A 23883-nucleotide genomic window follows, 5' to 3' on the forward strand; every position below is an offset into this window, starting at 1 on the left:
AGCACTTTACGCATCGCAGCACGATTTGGAACTGCTCCATCCAAGACCGCAAAGAATTGCAGAGAACTGTGGACGCAGCCCAGACCATCACACACACCAACCTCCCTTTCATTGACTCAATTTACACCTCACGCTGCCCCGGCCAAGCATGATCACGGACGAGTCTTCTTCTTGCGTTTGAGGCAGCAGATGTTAGGAAAAGCCCTCCAGGCGCTGTAGCCAGGGCAATGTGCTGTTGGCGAGGGTCGTGAGGTCTACCCCTCCACCAGGGGGCCGGAGGACAGCGCAGTCGAAAATGACGTGCTGCGCTGTTTGCTGGTCTGCTCCACACACGCAGGCTGCTGATGGACGCAACCCCCAACGATGCATGTTGGCATTGAACGCCTGTCACACCCCAGTCACTCCCTCTTCTCCCCTCCCCCATCGGGCAAAAGGTATAGAAGTGTGAAAACACACACCTCCAGATTCAGGGACAGTTTATCCCCAGCTGTTATCAGGCAACTGAACCATCCCATCAACAACAAGAGAGCAGTCCTGAGCTACTATCTACCTTATTGGAGACCCTCAGTCTATCTTTGATCAGACTTTACTGGACTTCATCTTGCACTAAATATTTTTCACATTTCCCTTTATCATGTATCTGTACACTGTGGACAGTTTGATTTTAATCATATACTGTCTTTCTGTTGACTGGTTAGCACGCAACAAAAGCTTTTCACGGTACCTCCGTACACATGAAAACAAACTAAACTCTAAACTCTAACCCTGAATCTCACTCCATTGCTGTTGATGACCTGCTGTGTATTTGCAACATTCTTTGCTTTTACTTGATATCACCTGTTCAGTAAAGCAGAATACCGTGCAAGTTTGTTTTGTAACACTTTGGCTCTTCAGCTGCCTTCGATCCCGTTATGTTTCATTACGCAGAGCATTTTGGGAGGCTTCTGATTGAGGCTATCTGGTCCACCCATCGCTCCTGGTGTGGTTCCACACGGTCTCCATTGCTGTAGAGTGGTGCCGCAGGGAGGCATGTCTTGGGGCAAGGACGAAGTGTGTTGGAAGGAGCTGCAGATCATTCAGTAGTAGGTCATGGAAAAAACATGTTCAATGCTTCAGTGTTTTATATTGTGTATTTTGCATCTTCGTGCATCAGCTTGCATATTTTAAAGGTTCTATTGTTTTTATGTCCACTTCCATTTTTTAAGGATTTATTTTACTGAATATGACCTGCAAAATAATCAGTCCTGGTATTCATTTGTTAATAACTGTGATGTACTTCATAGCTGGAAGGTCACACGTAATAACAATAACTTTATAGCATATTTTAGACTACCTAGCAGAACACATTTCAAAAGGTAGCACCCTTGACAACCTATAAATTATTCCTGTGATGTTTTAAATGCAACAAATTATGATGGCGTGGAGATAGCAACCAGAAACTCCAAATCAATTCCTCCTGCAGGCTAACCCTTGTTTTCTGCTCTGAAAGCAGGCTTTCTTAAGTCTTGAGTCAATTTTTTCAGCATGATTATTAGAAACATTGTGTACAAAAGTGAACCCCTTTTTTAATTTACTGTTCTCACATCTAGTTGGCTTGTAAGCATACCGCTGCCATTACCACTTACCAAATAAAATGAATTTTACCTCAGAAGCAATTGTCTCCCAGCCAGGCTGCTGGGCAACAGAAGGCAATGATCAACTCCCTGCTTTGTTATAATAGGATAAATAATGTCACTAAGGACATGGTTGTTGCCAGACTGATAAAGTAAGTATCTGGCAGCATTTGAATGGTGTGTAGCATTTCCTGAGGCTTCAAGCAATTGGCAAAGATACCAATCTATCATTTAAAGACATTGGACCTTCTTCATGTTTGTTTAGTCTCATAATGAGGGGAACCCTTTTCTACTTAACGCAAGATGAAAGCATTGACAAATGGCGATAATTTGTCCTTGTGAACACAATACAGACCGTTTGATGAGCAGTAGACTGCAGAATGATGGGATACCTTGTCAGTTCTTCGAGACAAGTAATCAAGATGGAGTTTCCGGAATCCATAAACAATTTCCTCAGATTGTGCCTGCTCCTTTCAGGCCTGAATAATGAGCAACAGTTTAAGATCACAACAGATTATTTATACTGCAGGATGTAATTTGACCAAATGTCAAGATTTTGTATGAAAGGGCATAGTACTAATCACTGCCAATAAAATAATATCCTTAGGATTTATCAACAATGTTCATGCTTGATAATGCACAGAAGAACGGCACGGTGGCGCAGCGGTAGAGTTGCTGCCTTACAGCGAATGCAGCGAATGCAGCGCCGGAGACTCAGGTTTGATCCTGACTATGGGTGCTGTACTGTATGGAGTTTGTACATTCTCCCCGTGACCTGCGTGGGTTTTCTCCGAGATCTTCGGTTTCCTCCCACACTCCAAAGATGTACAGGTTTGTAGGTTAATTGGCTGAGCAAAATGTAAAAATTGTCCTTAGTGGGTGTAGGATAGTGTTAATGTGTGGGGATCGCTGGGCGGCGCGGACCCGGTGGGCTGAAAGGCCTGTTTCTGCACTGTATCTCTAAATCTAAATCTAAAAAAAAGATAGTAAAGATAATGTGGTACAAATACTTCAGAAATCTTAAGGTAACAAGAGTTCCTTATTTTGAAGGATACTTGCACAAAAGCGTTAAATACATTCACAATTTTAGTTTGACATTTCCAATATTATACCCTTTCACACAAAGGGTGGTGGATGTATGGAACAAGCTGCCAGTGGAGGTAGTTGAGGTTGGGACTATCCCAATGTTTAAGAAGCAGTTAGACAGGTACATGGATAGGCCAGGTTTGGAGGGATATGGGCCAAACAAAGGCAGGTGGGGCTAGTGTTGCTGGGACATGTTGACCAGTGTAGGTAAGTTGGGCCAAAGGGTCTGTTTCCACACTGTATCACTCTATGACTATTGCAATGCAGCCATTTAAATGAATTAATTTCAAATCCCTCTTATTTTAATGGAAGAAATGGGCTAACATTAAGTGTTCATTTGTGCACCACTTACAACAATTTCCAGATCAATCATGCAAAACTTAAACAGCTTGGAAGGAAAGGTGGGGATGCAATTGTACAGTATATCTTGCACAAACAAAATCCGCTGTGATTTACTCAAAATTATCTCTTTGTTCTTTCTTCCAGTATTTCCATGTAGCTTCTGTAAATGACATCCCACACACCAAAATCTACCTCACTTTACTTAGAATTGCTCTTTGTTCTTTCTTCCAGTATTTCTTTGCAGCTTCTGTAAATTACATCCCACACAACCAAAATCTACCTCACTTTACTTACAATTGCTCTTTGCTCTTTCTTCCAGTATTTCCAAGCAGTTTTTTGCTCCAGGTGACTTCACAATGATTTAATTATACTTTATTGTCACATGTACCTAGGTACAGTGAAATGTTTTGCTTTGCATACAACCCAGTAAAATCATGCAACATACCTCATCTAGTCAGTACACAAGTATCGCCATGTTTTGGCACTTCAAGATGCTACCATGCCTTAAGGTTTTTTGGAGTCAACTGTATTGCATAAACAAATGTTATTTTAGGGTGTGATTTCAAATACAGCTTACAGAACCTCTGTGCATAACTTTCACACACCCACTTGAAAGTTTCACATCATTTGGAAGTATATGGCAGGAATCTGGTTGCAGAACTTCATTTGCGCCCCATTAAATCATGTATGGCCCAGCTACTTCAAATGTCACTGAAGTTAGTAGCTGCCAGGATTCTGCACATAATTTGCTTTGATTTGTAGGGCACTTGTCCTAGCATTCGTATCTTGAGAAGCATCTGCAGCAAATAAGCACTGCAACATTATCAGTTAGCTGCAGGCCTTTTGGTTAATGATTATTTTTAAGCAATGGCCATTGAATTCTTGATGTGCTGTTTCCAAGTGATTCAAATTTTAGAACGCTCATGTATTGATGAAGCAATTTGAATATTTCCCATTTTTAACACATGCAGGTCCAATAGTCTTTCACTATGAAAAGGTCATTGTTTTTAAATGTAGCTGAATATTAAGGATGCAGCTTCATTTCTCAGTAGTTAGTTTTAGTTTAGTTTAATTCAGAGATACAGTGGGGAAACAGGCCCTTCAGCCCACCAAGTTCGCACTGACCAGCAATTCCTGCACACTTACACTATCCTAAACTCACGAGGGACAATTTACAATTTTACCAAAGCCAATTAACATACAAACCTGTACGTCTTTGGAGTGTGGGAGGAAACCAGAGCTCCCGGGAAAAACCCACGCAGGTCACGGTGAGAACGTATAAACTTCGTAAAGACAGCAACCGTAGTCAGGGTCGAACCCAGGTCTCTGGCGCTGTAAGGCAGCAACTCTGCCACTGCACCACTGTGTCGTTCATGATAAAAATAAACATGTTTCCATTCCAAATTAGCTTGCAATTGGACGGAATTACATATCTCCTGAATTTAAATACTAAGCTAACTTGTTCTTCCTTTTCACCAATTACATTACACAAACAGATGCACTGTGCAGCTCTGGGTGCTCAAAGCTTCCAAAAAATAAATCAGAAAACATAGGGGCGCAAGGTGGCAGAATGGTGACAGACCCTTTGGCGCACTGTCCACACTAACCATCGATCACGCACACACCAGTTCTCCGCTATCCCACTTTCACATCCCACACACTAAGGGCCATTTGCAGAAGCCAATTAACCTACAAACCTGCACATCTTTGGAGTGTAGGGTGGCACAGTGGCACAGTGGTAGAGCTGCTGCCTCACAGCGCCGAGACCCGGGTTCAGTCCAAACTAGGTGAGGTGTTTGTACGTTCTCTCTGTGATCGTATGGGTTTTCTCCGGGTGCTCATGTTTCCTCCCACACTTCTAAGACATACATGTTTGATGGTGAATTAGCTCCAGTAAAAATTGTAAATTGTCATTAGTGTGTCGGATAGTGCTAATTTATGGTGCTAATCTTTGAGCATTTTTGTAAACACTATAAGTGTTAGGGGCTGCTTCATTCCCCATGAACGAAACCAGAAGTGCTGAAATATCTCAGCGGGTCTTGTAGCATCTGTGGAGGACATGGATAGGTGATGCGTGGGTCATAGAGTCATAGCGTGATACAGTGTGGAAACAGGCCCGTCGGCACAACTCGCCCACACTGCCAACAATGTCCCAGCTACACTAGTCCCACTTGCCTGCGCTTGGTCCATATCCCTCCAAACCTGTCCTCTCCATGTACCTGTCTTACTGTTTCTTAAATGATGGGATAGTCCCAGCCTCAACTACCTCCTCTGGCAGCTTGTTCCTTACACCCACCACCCTTTGCGTGAAAAAGTTACTCCTCAGATTCCTATTAAATCTTTTCCCCTTCACCTTGAAACTATGTCCTCTGGTCCTTGATTCCCCTACTCTGGGTAAAAGACTCTGTGCATTTACCCGATCTATTCCTCTCATGATTTTGTCTGCCTCTATAAGATCTCCCCTCATCCTCCTATGCTCCATGGAATAGAGACCCACCCCACTCAACCTCTCCCTACAGCTCACACCCTCTAGTCCTGGCAACATCCTTGTAAATCTTTTCTGAACCCTTTCAAGCTTGACAATATCTTTCCTATAACATGGTGCCCAGAACTGAACACAATATTTTAAATGCGGTCTCACCAACATCTTATACAATTGCATCATGACCTCCCAACTTCTATACTCAATACTCTGACTGATGAAGCCCAAAGTGCCAAAAGTCTTTTTGACCACCTTATCTACCTGGGACTGAACCTTCAAGGAACCATGCACCTGTATTCCTAGATCCCTCTGTTCTACAACACTACCCAATGGCCTACCATTTACTGTGTAGGTCCTGCCCTTGTTCGACGTCTCAAAATGCAAAACCTCACACTTTTCTGTAATAAATTCCATCATCCATTCCTCCACCCACCTGGCCAATCAAAACAGATCCTGCTGCAATCTTTCACAACCATCTTCACTATCTGCAAAATCACTAACTTTTGCATCATCAACAAACTTGCTAATCTTACCCTGTATGTTCTCATCCAAATCATTGATGTAGATGACAAACAGTAACGGGCCCAGCACCGAGCTCTGAGGCACACCACTAGTCACAGGCCTCCAGTCCGAGAAGCAACCTTCCACCATCACCCTCTGCTTCCTTCCATGGAGCCAATTTGCTATCCATTCAGCTATCTCTCCTTGGATCCCATGCGATCTAACCTTCCAGAGAAGCCTACCATGCGGAACCTTGTCGAATGCCTTACTGGTCCATGTACACAACATCTACAGCTCTGCCCTCAACAACCTTTTTGGTCACGTCTCAAAAAAATCAATCAGATTTGTGAGACACGACCTTCCACGTACAAAACCATACCAACTAATCAGCCCTTGCCCATCCAAATGTCTGTATTGCCTATCGCTCAGAATACTCTCTGGTAACTTACCAACTACAGATGTTAAGCTCACCGGCCTATAGTTCCCAGCATTTTCCCTGCAGCCCTTCTTGAAAAGAGGCACGACATTTGCCACCCCCCATTTTCCGGCACCTGTATTTAAGGACGACTCATAAATTTCAACCAGAGCTCCCGCAATTTCCACTCTAGTTTCCTGCAATGTCCTCGGATATATCTGATCAGGCCCTGGAGATTTGTTACCTTCAAACACGACAGTACCTTCAGTAATTCTTCGATGGTAACCCAGACCACGACCTTTAGTTTAGTTTAGTTCAGAGATACAACATGCAAAACAGAGCCTCCTGCCCACCGTCCACACAGATCATTGATCACACTAGTTATATGTTATCCCACTTTCTCATACACTCCTTACACACTAGGGGTAATTTCACAGAGGCTAATTAACCTACAAACCTGAATGTCTTTGGGAAGTAGAAGGAAACCGGAGCACCCAAGGAAACCCACACGGTTACAGGGAGAATGTGCAAACTCCACACACATAACATTCGAGGTGAGGATTGAACCTGGGTTTCTGGTGCTGTGAGGCAGCAGCTCTAGCAGCTGTGCCACTGTGCTGCCGTATTCAGACTTCTTTAACCATATATGGTTATATAGGAGGATATATCCTCCTGCCTGACCCAGTGAGATACTCCAGCACTCTGTGTTTTGTTCAATATTCCAGATCTGCAGTTCCTTGCATTTCCATTCCTCATAAAGTTCATTCCGACTTCCCATGTACACATAGTCACTGCTCAGACAGGACCCGCCATCTTTCCTCCTTAAGATAAGAAGTGCCACTGTTATATAAATAACCTAAAATATACAGTCAAATTTGATACCAGAGAGTTCACTGGTATATCCTGGGACTGGGCATGTCTTTGGTGAATCATTGTGTGTGTATTTCAGATGTAAATTAAGATGCTTTTCACATCTGAATTGACTAGTTTTCTGGTATTCATGCCACTTAGATGCTCGCTAGCTGTTGCGAAGGTATCAAAGGATCATTGTTGCAGATGCATTATAATTCCGTTCTCATTCCCCACAGCATAATCGCATTAGGTTCAACACTAAATTAATTTAGTCGCTTGTAAATATTAATTAATAAGCAGGCATTTCTGCCCTTTTCGTGCGAGGCCACAGAGCAAGCTATATATAAAATCAGAAGCAGTCTGAAAGGTGGAGCTCGACTGCTGATCTGTGAAGCTGATTAAATGGAAATCTCAACACAAAGTCTGTAGGTCCCTTTGCATTAGAGGCAACACCATGACGGAGCTGGTAGAACTGCTGACTCACAGCACCAGAGCCCCACGTTTGACATCTGCTACTGTCTATGTGGAGTTTGCACGTTCTCCTTGTAACTTTAGGTATTTCCTCCAGGTGGGCCGGTTTCCACCCATATCCCCAAAATGTGCGAATCTTTTAGGTTAATTGCCCTCTGTAAATCGCCCCTACTGTGAATGGAGTGGAGGCGAAAGTGGGATAACATAGAACGATAGGGGATACATGATCAATAGTCAACATGGACTCAATGGGCTGAAGGACCTGTTGTTATGTTTTCAGCTTTTTTTCTAAAAATCCATTATTACTTTTAAAATATTGCAAAAAACATTAATGCACTTGAATTAACTTTAAGGGATCTTATGAGGCAAGTTTGATGGAAAAAATGTTGAGTATTTCTTTCAATCTTAATATGTAAGTAATTTGAATTTAAGATATCCACAAATCCTGTATTTTCTTCCTATCCATTTCACCATGGGTAGGTAGGAAAGAACTGCAGATGCTTGTTAAAGTCGAAGGTAGACACAAAATGCTGGAGAGGCAGCATCTCTAGAGAGAAGGAATGTGTGACGTTTCAGGTCGAGGGTTGAAGAAGGGTCTCGACCCGAAACGTCACCCATTCCTTCTCTCCAGAGATGCTGCCTCTCCATGTGCAGGTGCAGATCTCTTTCATATGGGTTTTTTTTCCAGTTATCTCACTTGGGTGTCCTTGGCTGCAAATCTCTCATTCAAGTCTCTCTCTAACTGGATGTTTTGATTATTCCCAATCCACCCATTGCTTACTGCCTCCATTCTCTTACTATTAAACTTAAATCAACGAGCTGTTAACTAACTGGAGTTTAGACTATGCTATGAAAATGAACATTATAACAGTTGGTTGATGGCATAATAACATAGTGGCAGAATTATTGGTCCCACCTCTATGTGGTAATGTTTAGGAACAACCATATAAAGGTGCATAGGGATGCATGTACACATACAACCATGGATATCCACATATATACTGCATAAATACAACAAAATATCCGCAGAATTTATTTACACGAGAAGGCATCATATCTTTCCATTCTTCAAACTGAGGGTATTCTTGGAAATTAGTTTTGCCAACCTAAAAATAGTTCATATTTCGCCTGGGCAGCTTACAAACCAGCGGTATGAACGTTGATTTCTCTAATTTCAATTAATTCATTTCCCCACCCTCTCTCTGGTGCCCCCATCCTATTCATCCTACTAGTTCCACTGTTTGCATCCTTTTATCCTTGTCGTTAGCACATCTCCCCCAGCCAAACAATGGGCCATTGATTTAAATTTAATAGTAAGAGAATGGAGGCAGTAAGCAATGGCTGGATTGGGAAACATCAAAACACCCAGTTAGAGACCCTTCCTGAGGTCATCTGTTGCCGGCCCCATTTTGTTCTGGCTATTTCCATCTTGAAGAAGGGTTCAGACCTAAAACGTTACCTATTCCTTTTCTCCAGAGATGTTGCCTGACTCGCTGAGTTACTCCAGCACTTTGTGTCAACCTACAAAAAATATCTGATTAAAACAAAGCAGAGTATTCACTTCTAGAAATATTTTTGTCTGTTTCTTTTTAAAGTTCAGATGGATTAAGAAACATTTTTATGTTGTGTAGTAAACATCCTGAAGGTTTCCGTGACAAGCTTTAGCAGAATTTTCAATGTTTAGCAAACACAGTTTCATGGGTTGATTAATTCTTAGCCATCGTTCATCTGGACAATACAAAATATATCTGTTCACCAAATGAAGGCATGTTTAAATTTCTTGATGGGCCGAATGGCCTAATTCTACTCCTATTACTTATGATCTTATGAGTTGATTCAGAGATGAAAAATCTGGAAATATTCAAATGCATTTAGTCATATCAGTTTGGAAGAACAGATGTCATGTAATGGAATAAAATTGTTGATTCATTTTCACGCAATTATACTAAAGTAATAAAAATCTTTTTACAAAATCAATATCTGCCATAAAATAGGAAATGTAGGAAATTCTCAGCAACTCAGATGGCATGTATGGATATTGAAGTCGATAGCATTTCAGGATGAAAACCTTTCATTAATTCTGCTTCTGAATTTTTGTAATTTCCATATGCTGCATGCATTCATGATTGAGACATTATGCTCAAAGCTGCAAAGATAGTGTTCAAGTGTATAATTTTTAAGTATAATTTAACTTACTTCAATATCTAAGGCCTAACATCTATATAAATGTAAAATGAAATTTCTCTTGATTTCTAGTGATTGTGGAAATGAAGCGTTGAATAGTCATTGCTTAATAATGCATTCTAATTGGCCTGAAAGATGGCTTAATACAGAATGGAGTGGATTAGATTCAGTTAAAGTCTGATTGAGATGTTTTGCAAAGATGTCCTGCTCATGCTGGAATGAGACCCTTTGATGTCAATCCATCTGCCTGCAGAATCATCCCATGCCAGCTATTACAGGCTGTTGCCAAGACGGTAATGTTAGATTAGCAGAAATTGATCTGTGCCATGTAATATTATGAGTTTCCAGCTTCATCCGTGTCATCCACTTTATTGAGAGTCAAGATGATGGTATTTCTTCGTGGATTGAAGGTACAATTGAAGGGTGTATCATTCTGCTGCACTACATGTGGTTTTTTGAGTATATTCAGTCTATATCAAACATTGTTCGAAAAAGGAAATACCTACATGATTAAAAAAATGACACAAGGTGCTCGAGTGACACAACAGTTCAGGCAGCATCTCTGGAGATCATGAATAGGTAACGTTTTGGAACCCAAAATGCCACCTTATCCATGTTCGCCATAGATGCTGCCAGACCCGCAGAGTTACTCCAGCACTTTGTGGGGTTATTTTGTACACCACCTTCCGCAGTTCCTTGTGTCTCCATCTGTGTGATATATCTGAGTGTGATGTACCTTTAGGAAATGAATGATGTATATGGTATAAAGTTTGACATTTAATTTTTACCAATCACTGCAGTTAGTTGAGACTTGACTGCCTTCAGTAAAGAATGTACGATTGGCAGCATTCTTTCTCATATTTGCTTTCGTAAACAACAAGATCAAAGATGTCTGCAGACTTTAAACCGAGAAAAGCATTCAATCGGTAACAGTTGGATGGCTTGCTTAAGAAATTGCAGAAAACTGAACAGGAAAGATCGTGCGTCATGAATAAATGTGAGGAAAGATGACAAAATATTTTTGTTGTAGCACCCAGATCTACAAGTTAGAAGGATGTAAGTGATTTCTGCACAATTATGGGCTGAGATTCCAGTGCAATGTTAAGGGTGTTCTTTCATTTTCCAGGGGAGATGTTAAACTGAAACGCTATTTTGCATTGGAGTAACAGATCCTGAGGCACAATGGCGTCTAATACGGAGCAATGATCTCTCCTGTGCCCTGACAAACAATTACCCCTCAAGCAACATCGTTAATATGGCGAGTTATCTGGTCATCACTACGTAGCTCCTAATGAGATATTGCTGTGCCAATTTTCCGATGTTGCTATTGTGACTGGATTTCAGATGAGGCTGGGTGAGTGGGCGGATGCAGTTTAATGTGGATAAGTGTGAGGTTATCCACTTTGGTGGTAAGAATGGGAAGGCAGATTATTATCTGAATGGTGTCAAGTTAGGAAAAGGGGAGGTACAACAAGATCTGGGTGTCCTAGTGCATCATTCACTGAAAGGAAGCATGCAGGTACAGCAGGCAATGAAGAAAGCCAATGGAATGTTGGCCTTCATACCAAGAGGAGTTGAGTATAGGAGCAAAGAGGTCCTTCTACAGTTGTACAGGACTGTAGTGAGACTGCACTTGGAGTACTGTGTGCAGTTTTCGTCTCCCAATTTGAGGACAGATATTCTTGCTATTGAGGGCGTGCAGCGTAGGTTAACCAGGTTAATTCCCGGAATGGCGGGAATGTTGTATGTTGAAAGACTGGTGCGACTAGGCTTATATACACTGGAATTTAGAAGGATGAGAGGGGATCTTATTGAAACATATAAGATTATGAAGGGGTTGGACACGTTAGAGGCAGGAAACATGTTCCCAATGTTGGGGGAGTTCAGAACCAGGGGCCACAGTTTAAAAATAAGGGGTAGGCTATTTAGAACAGGGATAAGGAAAAACTTTTTCTGTCAGAGAGTTGTAAATCTGTGGAATTCTCTGCCTCAGAAGGCAGTGGAGGCCAGTTCTCTGAATGCTTTCAAGAGAGAGCTAGATAGAGCTCTTAAGGATAGCAGAGTCAGGGGGTATGGGGAGAAGGCAGGAACGGGGTACTGATTGAGAATGATCAGCCATGATCAGATTGAATGGTGGTGCTGGCTCGAAGGGCCGAATGGCCTCCTCCTGCACCTATTGTCTATTATCTATTGTCTATTGAATGCAACTGTCCTCGCAAAAGCTTACATAGGATGTCACAGTGTCTGTATACTCATCGAGACTTGTGGTTGCTTCCCTGAACACTTTCCAATCAGTGCAACAAAGCAGGACTGTAGTTTTTCAATGCCCTCGCTTATCCACCTTTTCGTTGTTCTGACCACAGGTTTAGCAGATTTTAGTTTCTGCCTGTGGGTCGGAATAAGGTGAACTAAACAATGATCAGAGAGACCCAGTTTATAAAGAAAGATTCTAGATTGGGGGAACAGAAATTAATACCGTGATGTCGCTGCACCAGTCCTGGTTAGTATAGAAGCAATTATACTAGTATAGAAGTATAGAAGGTAGTGTTGAACAACATTGGGATAGAGCTTCTTATACAAGAGTCATAGAGTCATACAGCATGGAAACAGGCCCTTCAGCCCTACCTGCCCATGCCAACTATGATGCCCCATCTACACTAGTCCCACCTGCCCACATTTGGCCCATATCCCTCTAAACCTTCCCCGTTCATGTACGTCCAAATGTTCATGTCCATAAGTCATAGGAGCAGAAGTAGGCCATTCAACCAATTGAGTCTACTCCGCTATTCAATCATGGCCGATCTTTCTTTCCCTCTCAACCCCATTCTCCTGCCTTCTCTCCATAACCCTTGACACCCTTACCAATTAATTATCTGTCAAACCCTGCCTTAAAAATATCCAATGACTTGGCCTCCACAGCCACCTGTGGCAATGAATTCCGCAGATTCATGTTATTTTAGTACCTGCCTCAACTCCATCCTCTGGCGGTTCATTCCACATAGACACCTCCCTCTGAGTGAAAAAGTTGCCCGTCAGTTTCCTATTTCTCTGCTCACAAACCTATGTCCTCTGGTTCCTGACTCCTCTGAGGAAAAAGACTGGTTTCAGCTAAAACAGTGCCCTTTCAAAACCCAGGCTAGCAGGAAAGAAGCATTTTTTCAGATCACATTTAAAGTATGAAGTTTACAGTGTAATCTCCCTTTGGGGGTAGTGGGAACTGTGAAAAATTGCAAAGTGTCGTTTGTCAACACGCTGCGATTTAAGTGCGGAAAATCCAACCAATGTCCTATCAGCTGCATAATAGTCTTCATTATTACCATCTTCATGTCTCGTGTGTAAACTGAACTCTTCTGTCCAGAGTGAAACCAGCTAACATTTGCATTAAAAAGTTCATAAGTTCATAAGATCATAAACCATAGGAGCAGAATGTCATTTGGCCCATCGAGTCTGCTCCACCATTTAATCATAGCTGATCTATCTTCCCCTATCAATCCCATTCTCCTGCCTTCACTCTGTAACCTTTGACACCCATCAAATCAAGAGGAAGTATTATTATCAACTGAAGAAGGGTCTCGACCCTAAACAGCACCTATTTCTTTTCTCCTGACGTGTCACCTGACCCGCTGAGTTTTTTGTGTCTATCTTTGGTGTGAACCAGCATCTGCAGTCCCTTCTGTACTTTTTATTATTGTTGTTTGCCTCACAAATCAGCTTATACTGCACCTCCAAGACTGTGATTGAAATAAACCCTATTTTAATCAATTCTATTTCTGCAGCAGGCAGTCAATGACTTAATATTTTCAACATAAATATAATCCCGTTGAAGGGACTGTTAAGTTTTCTGATGTAAAGCTCCTCTTTGCAATGCTACTTAACAATGGTGACCGTGATCTGTGAACGTTTATGCTTTAGAAATCGGCTTTTGTAAGTTAAATAGTGCCAGCTGTATATTCTGCAACATTAACTCCTCATTACTGGCACTGTTACTTGCAAGGATGATTACTGCAAAGCGATGCTTTGCTTTCCCACTTCCCAAGCTCCACCCAGTCCATTTCTGCAGGCAACCTCATTGTTTGTGCATCTTCCTACTTCTGACTCAGTGCAACTGAACCATAACAGCCACCTTCCCACTCCTGGCCTGTAGGCTATACAATTTTATGGGTGCACAAGAAATAATAATTAAAATTAAAAAATCTCTGAGTCAATGTAAGGGGAGAGGGGAGAGGTGGGAAATGGGCAAACTAAATTACAGGCGATAATGTGATTGGCGGAGGCAATCTCCAACTTGCCTTTTGCAGTTATTGAAGGTTTACAAGAGGTGAAATGTGGTGGAGATGCAGTACGATTCAGAGAAACTGTTCTACAACTCAATGGGTGCAAGATAAGGCTCCAAAATGGCGTCCATTCAATGGTTCAATGGTACTTTATGTACAAACAGAAGACACAAAGTGCTGGAGTAACTCAGCAGGTCAGGCAGCATCTCAGGAGAACATGGGCAGGTGATGTTTCGGGTCGGGACTTCATTAATGTACCAGGTTCATTGGTTCCTTTTTTGCATACACTTCAGGGACAATACACAAGCACAATCATATTTTAATTGGTGGTGGCCCGTCGTAGATGATGATAGCATGGTAGTGCAGTCTCATGTCTTGTGGGATCGAGTGTGGCTCACGGGTCCGATGCACGAGCCACACACGCAGGGGCAGTGGGGCCACATGAAGGCCACTGTGGGGGGATTTAGGGCTGCAGCTTTCCTCCTGTCTCTGGCTTCGACGATTGTCTTCGAAACTGCTGACCGCCTTCCTTGTGGTCATACGTCAGCCAGTCTTGTCACTGGCATGGGTTTCCGGTTCTTTTGGGGCTAGGCCTGCATGCTGGAGGTGATCCTTGATGCAGTCTTTGAACCATTTCTTTAGGCATTTCCCTGGTTCCTTTGACCCTGTGACAGAACTCCGTACAGGAGTTGATGAGGCACGTGGGATTGATCCATCCGGATCACAGGGCCTGTCCATCGAAGCTGGGCCTTTATGATCATTGCTTCAATGCTTGTGAAGCCAAACCGGGCCAGCACTTCCACGTTGGTCACCCTGTCTTTCCAGCAAATGCCCATGATAGACCGCAGAGAACGCAAGTGGAACTTCTCAAGCTGGCAGATGTGTTTTCTGCACAAGGTTCATGTTTCATATCCATACTGCAAGCTGGAGAGTACATCGAAGATAAACGCAAAATTCTGGAGTAACTCAGTGGGACAGGCAGCATTTCTGGAGAGAAGGAATAGGTGATGTTTCGGGTCGAGACCCTTCTTCATTCTGATGTCAGGGGAGTGGGCGGTACAGAGGTAAAATGTAGTCAGAGACAGTAAGACTGATAGGAGAACTGGGGAGGGGATGGAGAGAGAGAGGGAAAGCAAGGGCTACTTGAAGTTAGAGAAGTCAATGTTCATACCGCTGGGGTGTAAGCTACCCAAGCTAAATATGAAGTGCTGTTCGTCCAATTTGCGCTGGGCCTCACTTTGACAAAGGAGGAGGTCCAGGACGGAAAGGTCAATGTGGGAATGGGAGGGGGAGCTAAAGTGTTGAACAACCGGGAGATCAAGTAGGTTTAGGTGGACTGAGCGGAGGTGTTCAGCGAGATTATCGCCAAGCCTGCTCTTGGTCTCGCCGATGTACAAGAGTCCACACCTGGAACAGCGGATACAGTAGATAAGGTTGGAGGAGGTGCAAGTGAACCTCTGCCTCACCTGAAAAGACTGTCAGGGACCTTGGACAAAATCGAGGGGGGAGGTAAAGGGTCAGATGTTGCATCTCCTGTGGTTGCTGGGAAAAGTACCTGGAGAGGGAGTGGTTTGGGTGGGAAGGGACAAGTTGACCAGGGAGTTGCGGAGGGAACGGTCTCTGCGGAAAGCAGAAAGGGGTGGAGAAACCAGCACGTCCTTCCACACTCAAGATGTGCTGGTTTGTAGGTTGACACAATGCTGGAATAACTCAGCGGGACAGGCAGCATCTTTGGATAGAAGGAATGGATGACGTTTCGGGTCGAGACCCTTCTTCAAGGGACCCTTCTTCAGAGTTACTCCAGCATTTTGTGTCTATCTTCGGTGTAAACCAGCATCTGCAGTTCCCTCCTACGCAAATGTGTAGGTTGATTGGCTTCTGTAAGTTATCCCTCGTGTGTAGGATGGAACTGGTATATGGGTGATTGGTGGTCGGCATGGACTTGGTGGGCCAAAGGGCCTGTTTCCACACTTCATCTCTAAACTAAATTGCCGCCATTTTGAATGGTGTGAGTAAACAGGTAGTGATACACAAGAGGCCAACATACGAGAAAATGAGAGTTTCGAATAAAATGTCGTACTTTATTCCAAAATCTCTTGGGTATCACTACCTTTTGAAATATAACAGTTGTGTATCCTCACACAGAGCTTTTTTCTTCAATACGGGAATCCATTCTTCTGACTTCTCCCCATAACCTCTGACACCTGTACTAATCAAGAAACTATCTATGTGCAGCAAAGAACTGCAGATGCTGGTTTAAATCGAAGATAGACACAAAAAATGCAGAAGTAACACAGCAGGATAAGCAGCATCTCTGGAGAGAAGGAATAGGTGACGTTTTGGATCGAGACCATTCTGCAGACTCTATCTCTGCCTTAAATATATCCACTTACTTGGCCTCTTCAGCCTTCTGTGACAAATTCCACAGATTCAATAGTTTCAGTGTGAATTTCATCCAAAACTAAATACGTATTATTCAAAAAAGCTTCTGCTGGATATCACCAGATTTCCCTGTAAACCCTAAGTGAGAAGGTTGCAATGTTTAGGCATTTAAAATAAAGCTGGTAAATGAAATGCATAACTTCTCTGTTGAAGCGTTTATTGTTCTGCAGCTCTTAGCTAGCTGGCTTTGTTCTTTTCTTTCCAGAGCTGATGTACACTGTGGAACTTGCAGGAGGACTGGGCGCTATCCTTCTACTGCTGATCTGCTTGGTTACTTTGTACAAATGTTATAAGATAGATTTTATGCTATTTTATCGCAATCATTTTGGATCCGATGACCTCGATGCAGGTAAGAGCAGATTTGTGAGTTTCAGATCATTTTATCATCTGGATCCTCATAAGAGTTGTAATGGAAGCTAATAAATATTGTAATATAAATTAACATAGTAGTATCTGAACCTTTGATGGTTTGACACATGCTCTGCAAGTATTCTCATCCTATACATTAGTTTGTGTAAGAACATCCCCAGTGTTTCAATTTAAGACATACAAACAGAAGAATGATATGGAACCTTACACCTGCACAGTGGCACAGCTGATAGAGCTGCTGCCTCACAACGTCAGAGACCTGGGTTCGATCCTGATCTCAGGAGCTGTTTGTGTGCGGAGTTTGCATGTTCTCCCCCTGACCACTTGGGTTTCTGCGTGGGTGGTCAAGTTTCCTCCCACGTCCCAAAGACAGCCGGGTTTGTAGGTTAATTGACCTCTGTAAATTGCCCCTAGTGTGTCGGGAGTGGATGCAAAATTCGGATCACATAGAACTAGTGTGAATGGATGGTCGGTGTAGACTCAGTGATAATAAGAAGGGCCTGTTTCCATGCTGTATCTCTAAACTAAAATAAACTAAACTAAACTAAAATGTATATTGTAATGATATGTATGATAAGCACTGTGAAGCTTATTAATTAGTTCATTAACTATGACCAACATGTCACAAATTCATAATAATCATCAGAATCGTACTTTATTAGCCAAGTATGTTTTGCAACATTCAAGGAATTTAATTTGCCATACAGTCAAACCAATAAAAAGCAGCAAGACACACAAAATACATTTTAACATAAACATCCACCACAGTGACTCCTCCACAGCCCTCATTGTGATGGAAGGTGAAAAAAATTATTAAAGTTATTAAATATTTTAGGATTATTAAATAATTATATTTTGAATAGTAACTGAATAGAACAATCATTAAAAATGATTATTTAAGTGTCAATACCTAAAATAGGTTTTGCACTTTTATTCCTGTGCCCTAGTTTGCTATATTTCTGTCAAAAGTTGACTATAGGGCAAGGAGTACAATGGAGAGTAAATTATCATTATGTCCATCTAGTGCTACTGACAAGGGGCTAATTTTTTCCCTATGTGCTTTAAATTAGTGCAAAAAGATAACACAAATAGTGAATATTTTACTCAGAATACATATAAAAGTTCACAGTCCATTATAAAAGTAGAAAAAACACAAACACATGTTCACTTAAACAATAGTAAATGGCCTTATGCGATATTTCAATAGTGCCAGGCGGCACAGTGGTGCAATGGTAGAGTTGTGGCGTATCGCCAGAGACTCAGGTTCGATCCTGACAAAAGGGTGCTGTCTGTACAGAGTTTGGACGTTCTCCCCGTGACCGCGTGGGTTTTCTCCAGGAGTTCCTGTTTCCTCCCACACTCCAAAGACTACAGGTTTGTATGTTAACTGGCTTTGGTAAAAATTGCAAATTATTCCTAGCGTGTAGGATAGTGCTAGTGTACGGGGATTGCTAGTCAGAACAGGCTCATTGGGCCAAGGGGCCTGTTTCCATGCTGTATCTCTAAACTAAATTAAACTAAACTCAATTAAACTAAGCCTGCCTATGATGACTGTTTTCTTTGCATTAGTCAAAGTTACCTCAATATTATGTCCCATTATGTTAACCAGTTAAAATAAATGGAGTAAGTATTTTGATTCATCTTATCTTAGCAGTACAATATAGATTAGCTATTCAGAGTGAGGAGATTATTTGAGATAAATTAAAATAATGACCAGTGCAGCTGCAATTTCAAGGAACAATAGAACATGTTTTAAAAACACAATAATTGAATCCTGGCGAAGTGGACATCTTAATAGAAAGTGGAGGGAAAAAAACTGCAGATGCTGGTTTAAATCGAAGGTAGACACAAAATGCTGGAGTAACTCAGCGGGTCAGGTAGCATCTCGGGAGAGATGGAATGGGTGACGTTTCGGGTCGAGACCCTTCTTCAGACTGATCTTCTGGTCGAAACCCTTCTTCAGTCTGAAGAAGGGTCTCGACTCGAAACGTCACCCATTCCTTTTCTCCCGAGATGCTGCCTGACCCGCTGAGTTACTCCAGCATTTTGTGTCTACCTTTAATAGAAAGTGTTCCTGTTTCAAATAAAAATAATATGATGGAAACACTACAGCAGAGGAGCAGACCCACTATGTCTGTGCTGAACATGATCCCAAGTTATACTAATCTCCTCTCCCTGCACCCGATACACATCCCTCCATTCCTCGTATATCTATGTGCTATCTAAAAGCTGCTTGAAAACTGTGTAATGTAAGTGAAAGTAAATTGGCAACCAAGTCTATTTCTATCCTACTTGCGACTCAAAGTGCTGAAGTAACTCAACGGGTCAGGCAGCATCTCTGGAGGGAAAGGATAGGTGACTTTTCAGGTCGGGACCCTTCCTCAGACTGAAAGTAGGGAGGGAGGGGGTTGAGGAGTTGAGGAGCTGGAGGCGAGAAAAGATCAGGCCGGCAACAAATAACCTCAGGCAGGGGAGGTGCCCTGGTAAATCCACTGTTGGCTTGGGTAGGTGTGATCGCAAGAGGGATGAAATGTGGTCAAGTGTGGTACTGATTAAACGACTTGGGTGGAGGAAGGGGGGAGGGGAGGGGAGGGGAGGGGAGGGGAGGGGAGTGTTAGTAGAGCTTACAAAAAATTAGAGAATTCAACCTTCCTACCGCCGGGTTGTAAGTTACCCAAGCATGGTTGGTAATTACCTCAATGGAAGTGAAATTGCCAGGGAAGGTCCCATCAACTCATTTTCAGCACGTTAGACAATCAATGACTTCTCCATGGTTGACTCTACCAAGTGCCAATGTGATGTTGTCAATAATTTCAAGCTAAGAGTTAAAGCACCGGAATAGTAAGAGTGACCCTGATAACGTTTCCGAAAAAGGGGAAAAATGTTTGGGTTCAGATATGCTAACATTTTCCAACAAATAGTATTAACCTTTCTTACTGCTTCTTTCTTACAAATAACAGTTTGAACTGCTACGGTAGAGAAATTAGCTTCAAGGCTGTCAGATATACTGATGATTTCAGGTTGTTTCTGTATCATCAAGAGAGAATAACATAATGACAATGGGAAATATAAGAGACTATTCAGGTAAAATGCTTCCATTAATTTCCAGAGAATAAAGATTATGATGCTTACCTGTCATACACCAAAGTGGATCCTGACCAGTGGAGCCAAGAAACTACAGAGGAAGAACGTTTTGCTCTGGAGACTCTACCAGACGTGTTGGAGAAACATTATGGGTACAAACTGTTCATCCCCGATAGGGATTTGATTCCAACTGGAAGTAAGTCAATTTATGTTTGCTGACTTTACATTCAACAATTTCAACGAAGCAAAGCTTTGCAAGTAATCACATTTTGAGTCTGATAACCCTTTCAAATGTCAGCTGACTTAGTGGCCAGAAGTCATAACAAAGTTTGTGGGTTTAAATCTTACCCCGGAGATTTGAACACAAATCCTGGCTGACACTAAAGGACTACTGCACCATCATGGGTGTTAAGTTTCATGAGGGACTAAAATCAAAGTGCTCTTTCTCTGTCCATGCTCAAAAGAATGTAAAGAACCTAATAACATAATATTAAAGAGGACGAATGGAGGGATTTGTTGATATCTTGCCCAAAATTTATCCCTGAATCAACTTCACGAGATGGATTTTCAGGGCATTATTGCATTGCTGTTTATAGAGCATCAGGGTGAAGATTGGTGGCCATAATTCCTACATGACAATAGTGATTAATCTTTCAAAAGTAGCTTATGACTATAAAGTGCTTTGGATTATCCTGAGGCTGTGAAAGATACTCAGTCCATACCCAGGATTCACAATAGCATCAACAGGTAGTCCTTCAATTCGACTTGAACTAAACTATTTTCTTATGGCCTCATGAGGACTGGACTAATACAGGACATAAGATATTCAAAAACATCTGGTCATCTGTTAAGCATTAAAACATTATTACCTGGAACCAACAAAAACTGTTGGAAGAGCATTTGAAGGATATCTGTACCATTATTGTTGTAGTACCATTGTAGATGGGACCGCTGCTCTCTGGAATTTGGAAAATGGGAGGGGATCTCATTGAGGAAGATGGGATTTTTAAGAAGGATTATAGGATGAATGCAGAAGGATTGTTTCTTTGGACTGAAAGGGAATAGGAGGCATATTCTCAGGATAAGGTGTCAGTCATTTAGATGGAGAAACTTCTTCTGTGAGGATCGTAAATCTTTTAAATTCCACATGTAGGTTGTGTGCATGCCATTATATAAGGCTGAGATTGGTTGATTTTTTTTATTTTTGCCTCTGAAGAGTTCACTTGGTGATCAGGCAGGAAAGCAAAGTCAAAATCGATGATCACTTAAGTCATTTAATGGTGGAGTAGGTTTGACGGGCAGTATGGATTTCTCCGGCACCTATTTTTTTCTTAGAAGTGCTGCAATAAATGCTCCTAAATGCGCTGATCAGCATGATGCTGTTGGAACTTTCTGTGTAAATATGTATATTCATAAGTGTAATGAAGACCTGTCTTTTTTGATCTATTGTCACATTGCGTGTTGATGTACAATGTGTGTTCTAATGTTCATACTTACCATTCTCCCCTCCACCTGTAGTCTGGGCTGAGTCGCAATCCTGTGCTACACAACACTCTCTGTGCCCCACTATAATCGGATATGAGAACAGTAAGTATAAAGCTAACCATGCACTCAAGCCTGCCTATCAAAGTCACCTTTCAGATTAACTGTATACTAAATTTTCTGATTCATATCATTTTAATTCTTACCGTAAAGTTCAAATAAATTGATTACTGTCGGGATTCAAATAATCCTCGGACTGTCATAGCAAGGTTATGGATTGAATCATTAATATATTGATGACACTGACAAAAGATGGCCCATTATAGTCAGGTAGAAAGGATCACTCATCTCAAGTGAAGGCTCCCAACTTAGTTTGCATATAAGAGACATTCATTAATTACATTACCATGCATTTCCATCATATTTCAAAGTGTTCAAATATGACTTTATTCGATGGGGGAATATGTTTAACTTCATTGAACCTGTATTTCTGATTTGCCAAATTGTTCAGTAAAGTGTATACAATTATGTAAAGTGTATACATTTTCTGTCTTGCCAAAAACGCCAGACAATTTTTACAAATTTCAAATCACAAATTATTTCTCACAATACAAAGACTGATTATGCTTACACTGATATTCTTTCCAATCCCTCTCTCTCCCTCTCTCCCCCTCTCTCCCCCTCCCCGTCTCTCTCTCTCTCTCTCTCTCGCAAGACTCTAGTAACCATCTACTTCCTTCATACGCTCCCACCTAGCCCCACCTTCCTTTACTTCAACTCATTATGAGTACAAACTGTTCATCACTCAAATGGCAGTCAGCATTTTTTTTCTTTCCTTTCCTCTTCTTTGTAATTTCAACAATAAATTAAAACCTTTTTTTTGCAACGAATGAAAGATAAAACTACCAACTCTTTAAAATACCATGTCTCAGTGTCTGTGTCTCAGATTCTCCTGAAAGAAATGGGATTAAAATAAATTTCCTCCCTCAATTTAATTCAAAAGATCTTATTTTGAAGAACAGTGGAGCTTGCGTTGATGAAATACCCCAAATTTATCCCTCAATCAACTCATTAATATCAGTCTTTTGGTCATCATTTGGGGCGGCACGGTGGCGCAGTGGCAGAGTTGCTGCCTTACAGCGCCAGAGACCTGGGCTTTATCATACCCATGGGTGTTGGCTGCACAGTTTGTACGTTCTCCCCGTGACCACGTGGGTTTTCTCCAAGAGCTCCGGTTTCCTCCCACACTCCAAAGCCGCACAGGTTTGTAGGTTAATTGACTTTGGTAAAAATTGTAAATCGTTCCTAGTGTATAGGATAGTGCTGATATACAGGGATCGCTGGTCAGCACGGACTCGATGGGCTGAAGGACCTGTTTCCGTGCTGTATCTCAAAACTAATCTAGACTAAATTACATATTGATTCACATCCTTATTCATACCACGTTCAACATACTTTGTTTTCCAGCACACTGTATGCCTCATTCAGATTTGTAATATCCTCCATGGCTTATATCCAGGTGACCATGAACCTGTTGCCCATATATGTCACCAGATGCCCTCCATCACCATCTGTCAAGTCTTCAACATCCTTTCTCAAATCTTTTCATTTTGCTGCATCCTCCCTCAAAAAGCTTCTCTTAATTTTTATACCATTGCTTCAATGTGAATTGTTCTTGGGTGTTAAATGTGTTAAGTGTACATTCAGGATATTAGTTGCTGCTACAATTGTAACTGGTTCCTGCAGTTAATCACTGTAAATCCTCAGAGACCGTAAAGGTGGGAACATGTCTATTTGAATGAAGATGTCTAAATGTTTTGAACTGTGGCATATTGTGGTACTATTATCTTGATGGGTCCCACCAATGGAGTATTCACTCTAAAAATTCCTTCTGCGTTAGAATATTCCAGGCTGCTTCTTCATGGGCAGTCCCTCACCAGGGAGGACAACTCTCTTCCATCCCAGAGTTGTGGTTCTGAGATGGCTAATGAGGCGAGTGTTGGAAGAACAGATCCTTCCACAGGTATGAAGCCCAAGGTAGTGAGTGACTAATGGGATGGGTGGGTGCAGTAAGTGAGGTGGTCAGCTCCTTCCAATGTCCACGGAAAACCTCTCTCTGCTCCCCCTTCATGGTGCTGACACTCTCAATACCATCCCAGATGCTCCTTTCCCACTTTGAATGATCATGGGGCAGGAGTTTCAAGGGCCCAATTCAGATGGTCCATTTCAAAGGTGCTTTGAGAGCATTCTTTGAACACACAAAATGTGTAGGAAGAAATGCAGATG

The 23883-nt window shown here is 41.9% G+C and overlaps 1 protein-coding gene across 3 annotated transcripts in view; it reads left to right on the forward strand.

The window, feature by feature from the left end:
* il1rapl1b (interleukin 1 receptor accessory protein-like 1b) overlaps positions 1-23883 on the forward strand; it is a 1065873-nt gene that overhangs the window by 1025226 nt on the left and 16764 nt on the right. For 2 of the 3 annotated variants that reach the window (XM_078409149.1, XM_078409151.1), the window contains 3 exons: positions 16868-17011; positions 20141-20311; positions 21634-21702. In XM_078409149.1, the coding sequence (XP_078265275.1) occupies positions 16868-17011; positions 20141-20311; positions 21634-21702 (384 nt within the window). The remainder of the gene's footprint in view (positions 1-16867; positions 17012-20140; positions 20312-21633; positions 21703-23883) is intronic. The other variant, XM_078409150.1, reaches the window with a different exon arrangement.

This window comes from Rhinoraja longicauda, chromosome 12 (assembly GCF_053455715.1).
Source record: "Rhinoraja longicauda isolate Sanriku21f chromosome 12, sRhiLon1.1, whole genome shotgun sequence".
NCBI lineage: Eukaryota > Metazoa > Chordata > Chondrichthyes > Rajiformes > Arhynchobatidae > Rhinoraja > Rhinoraja longicauda.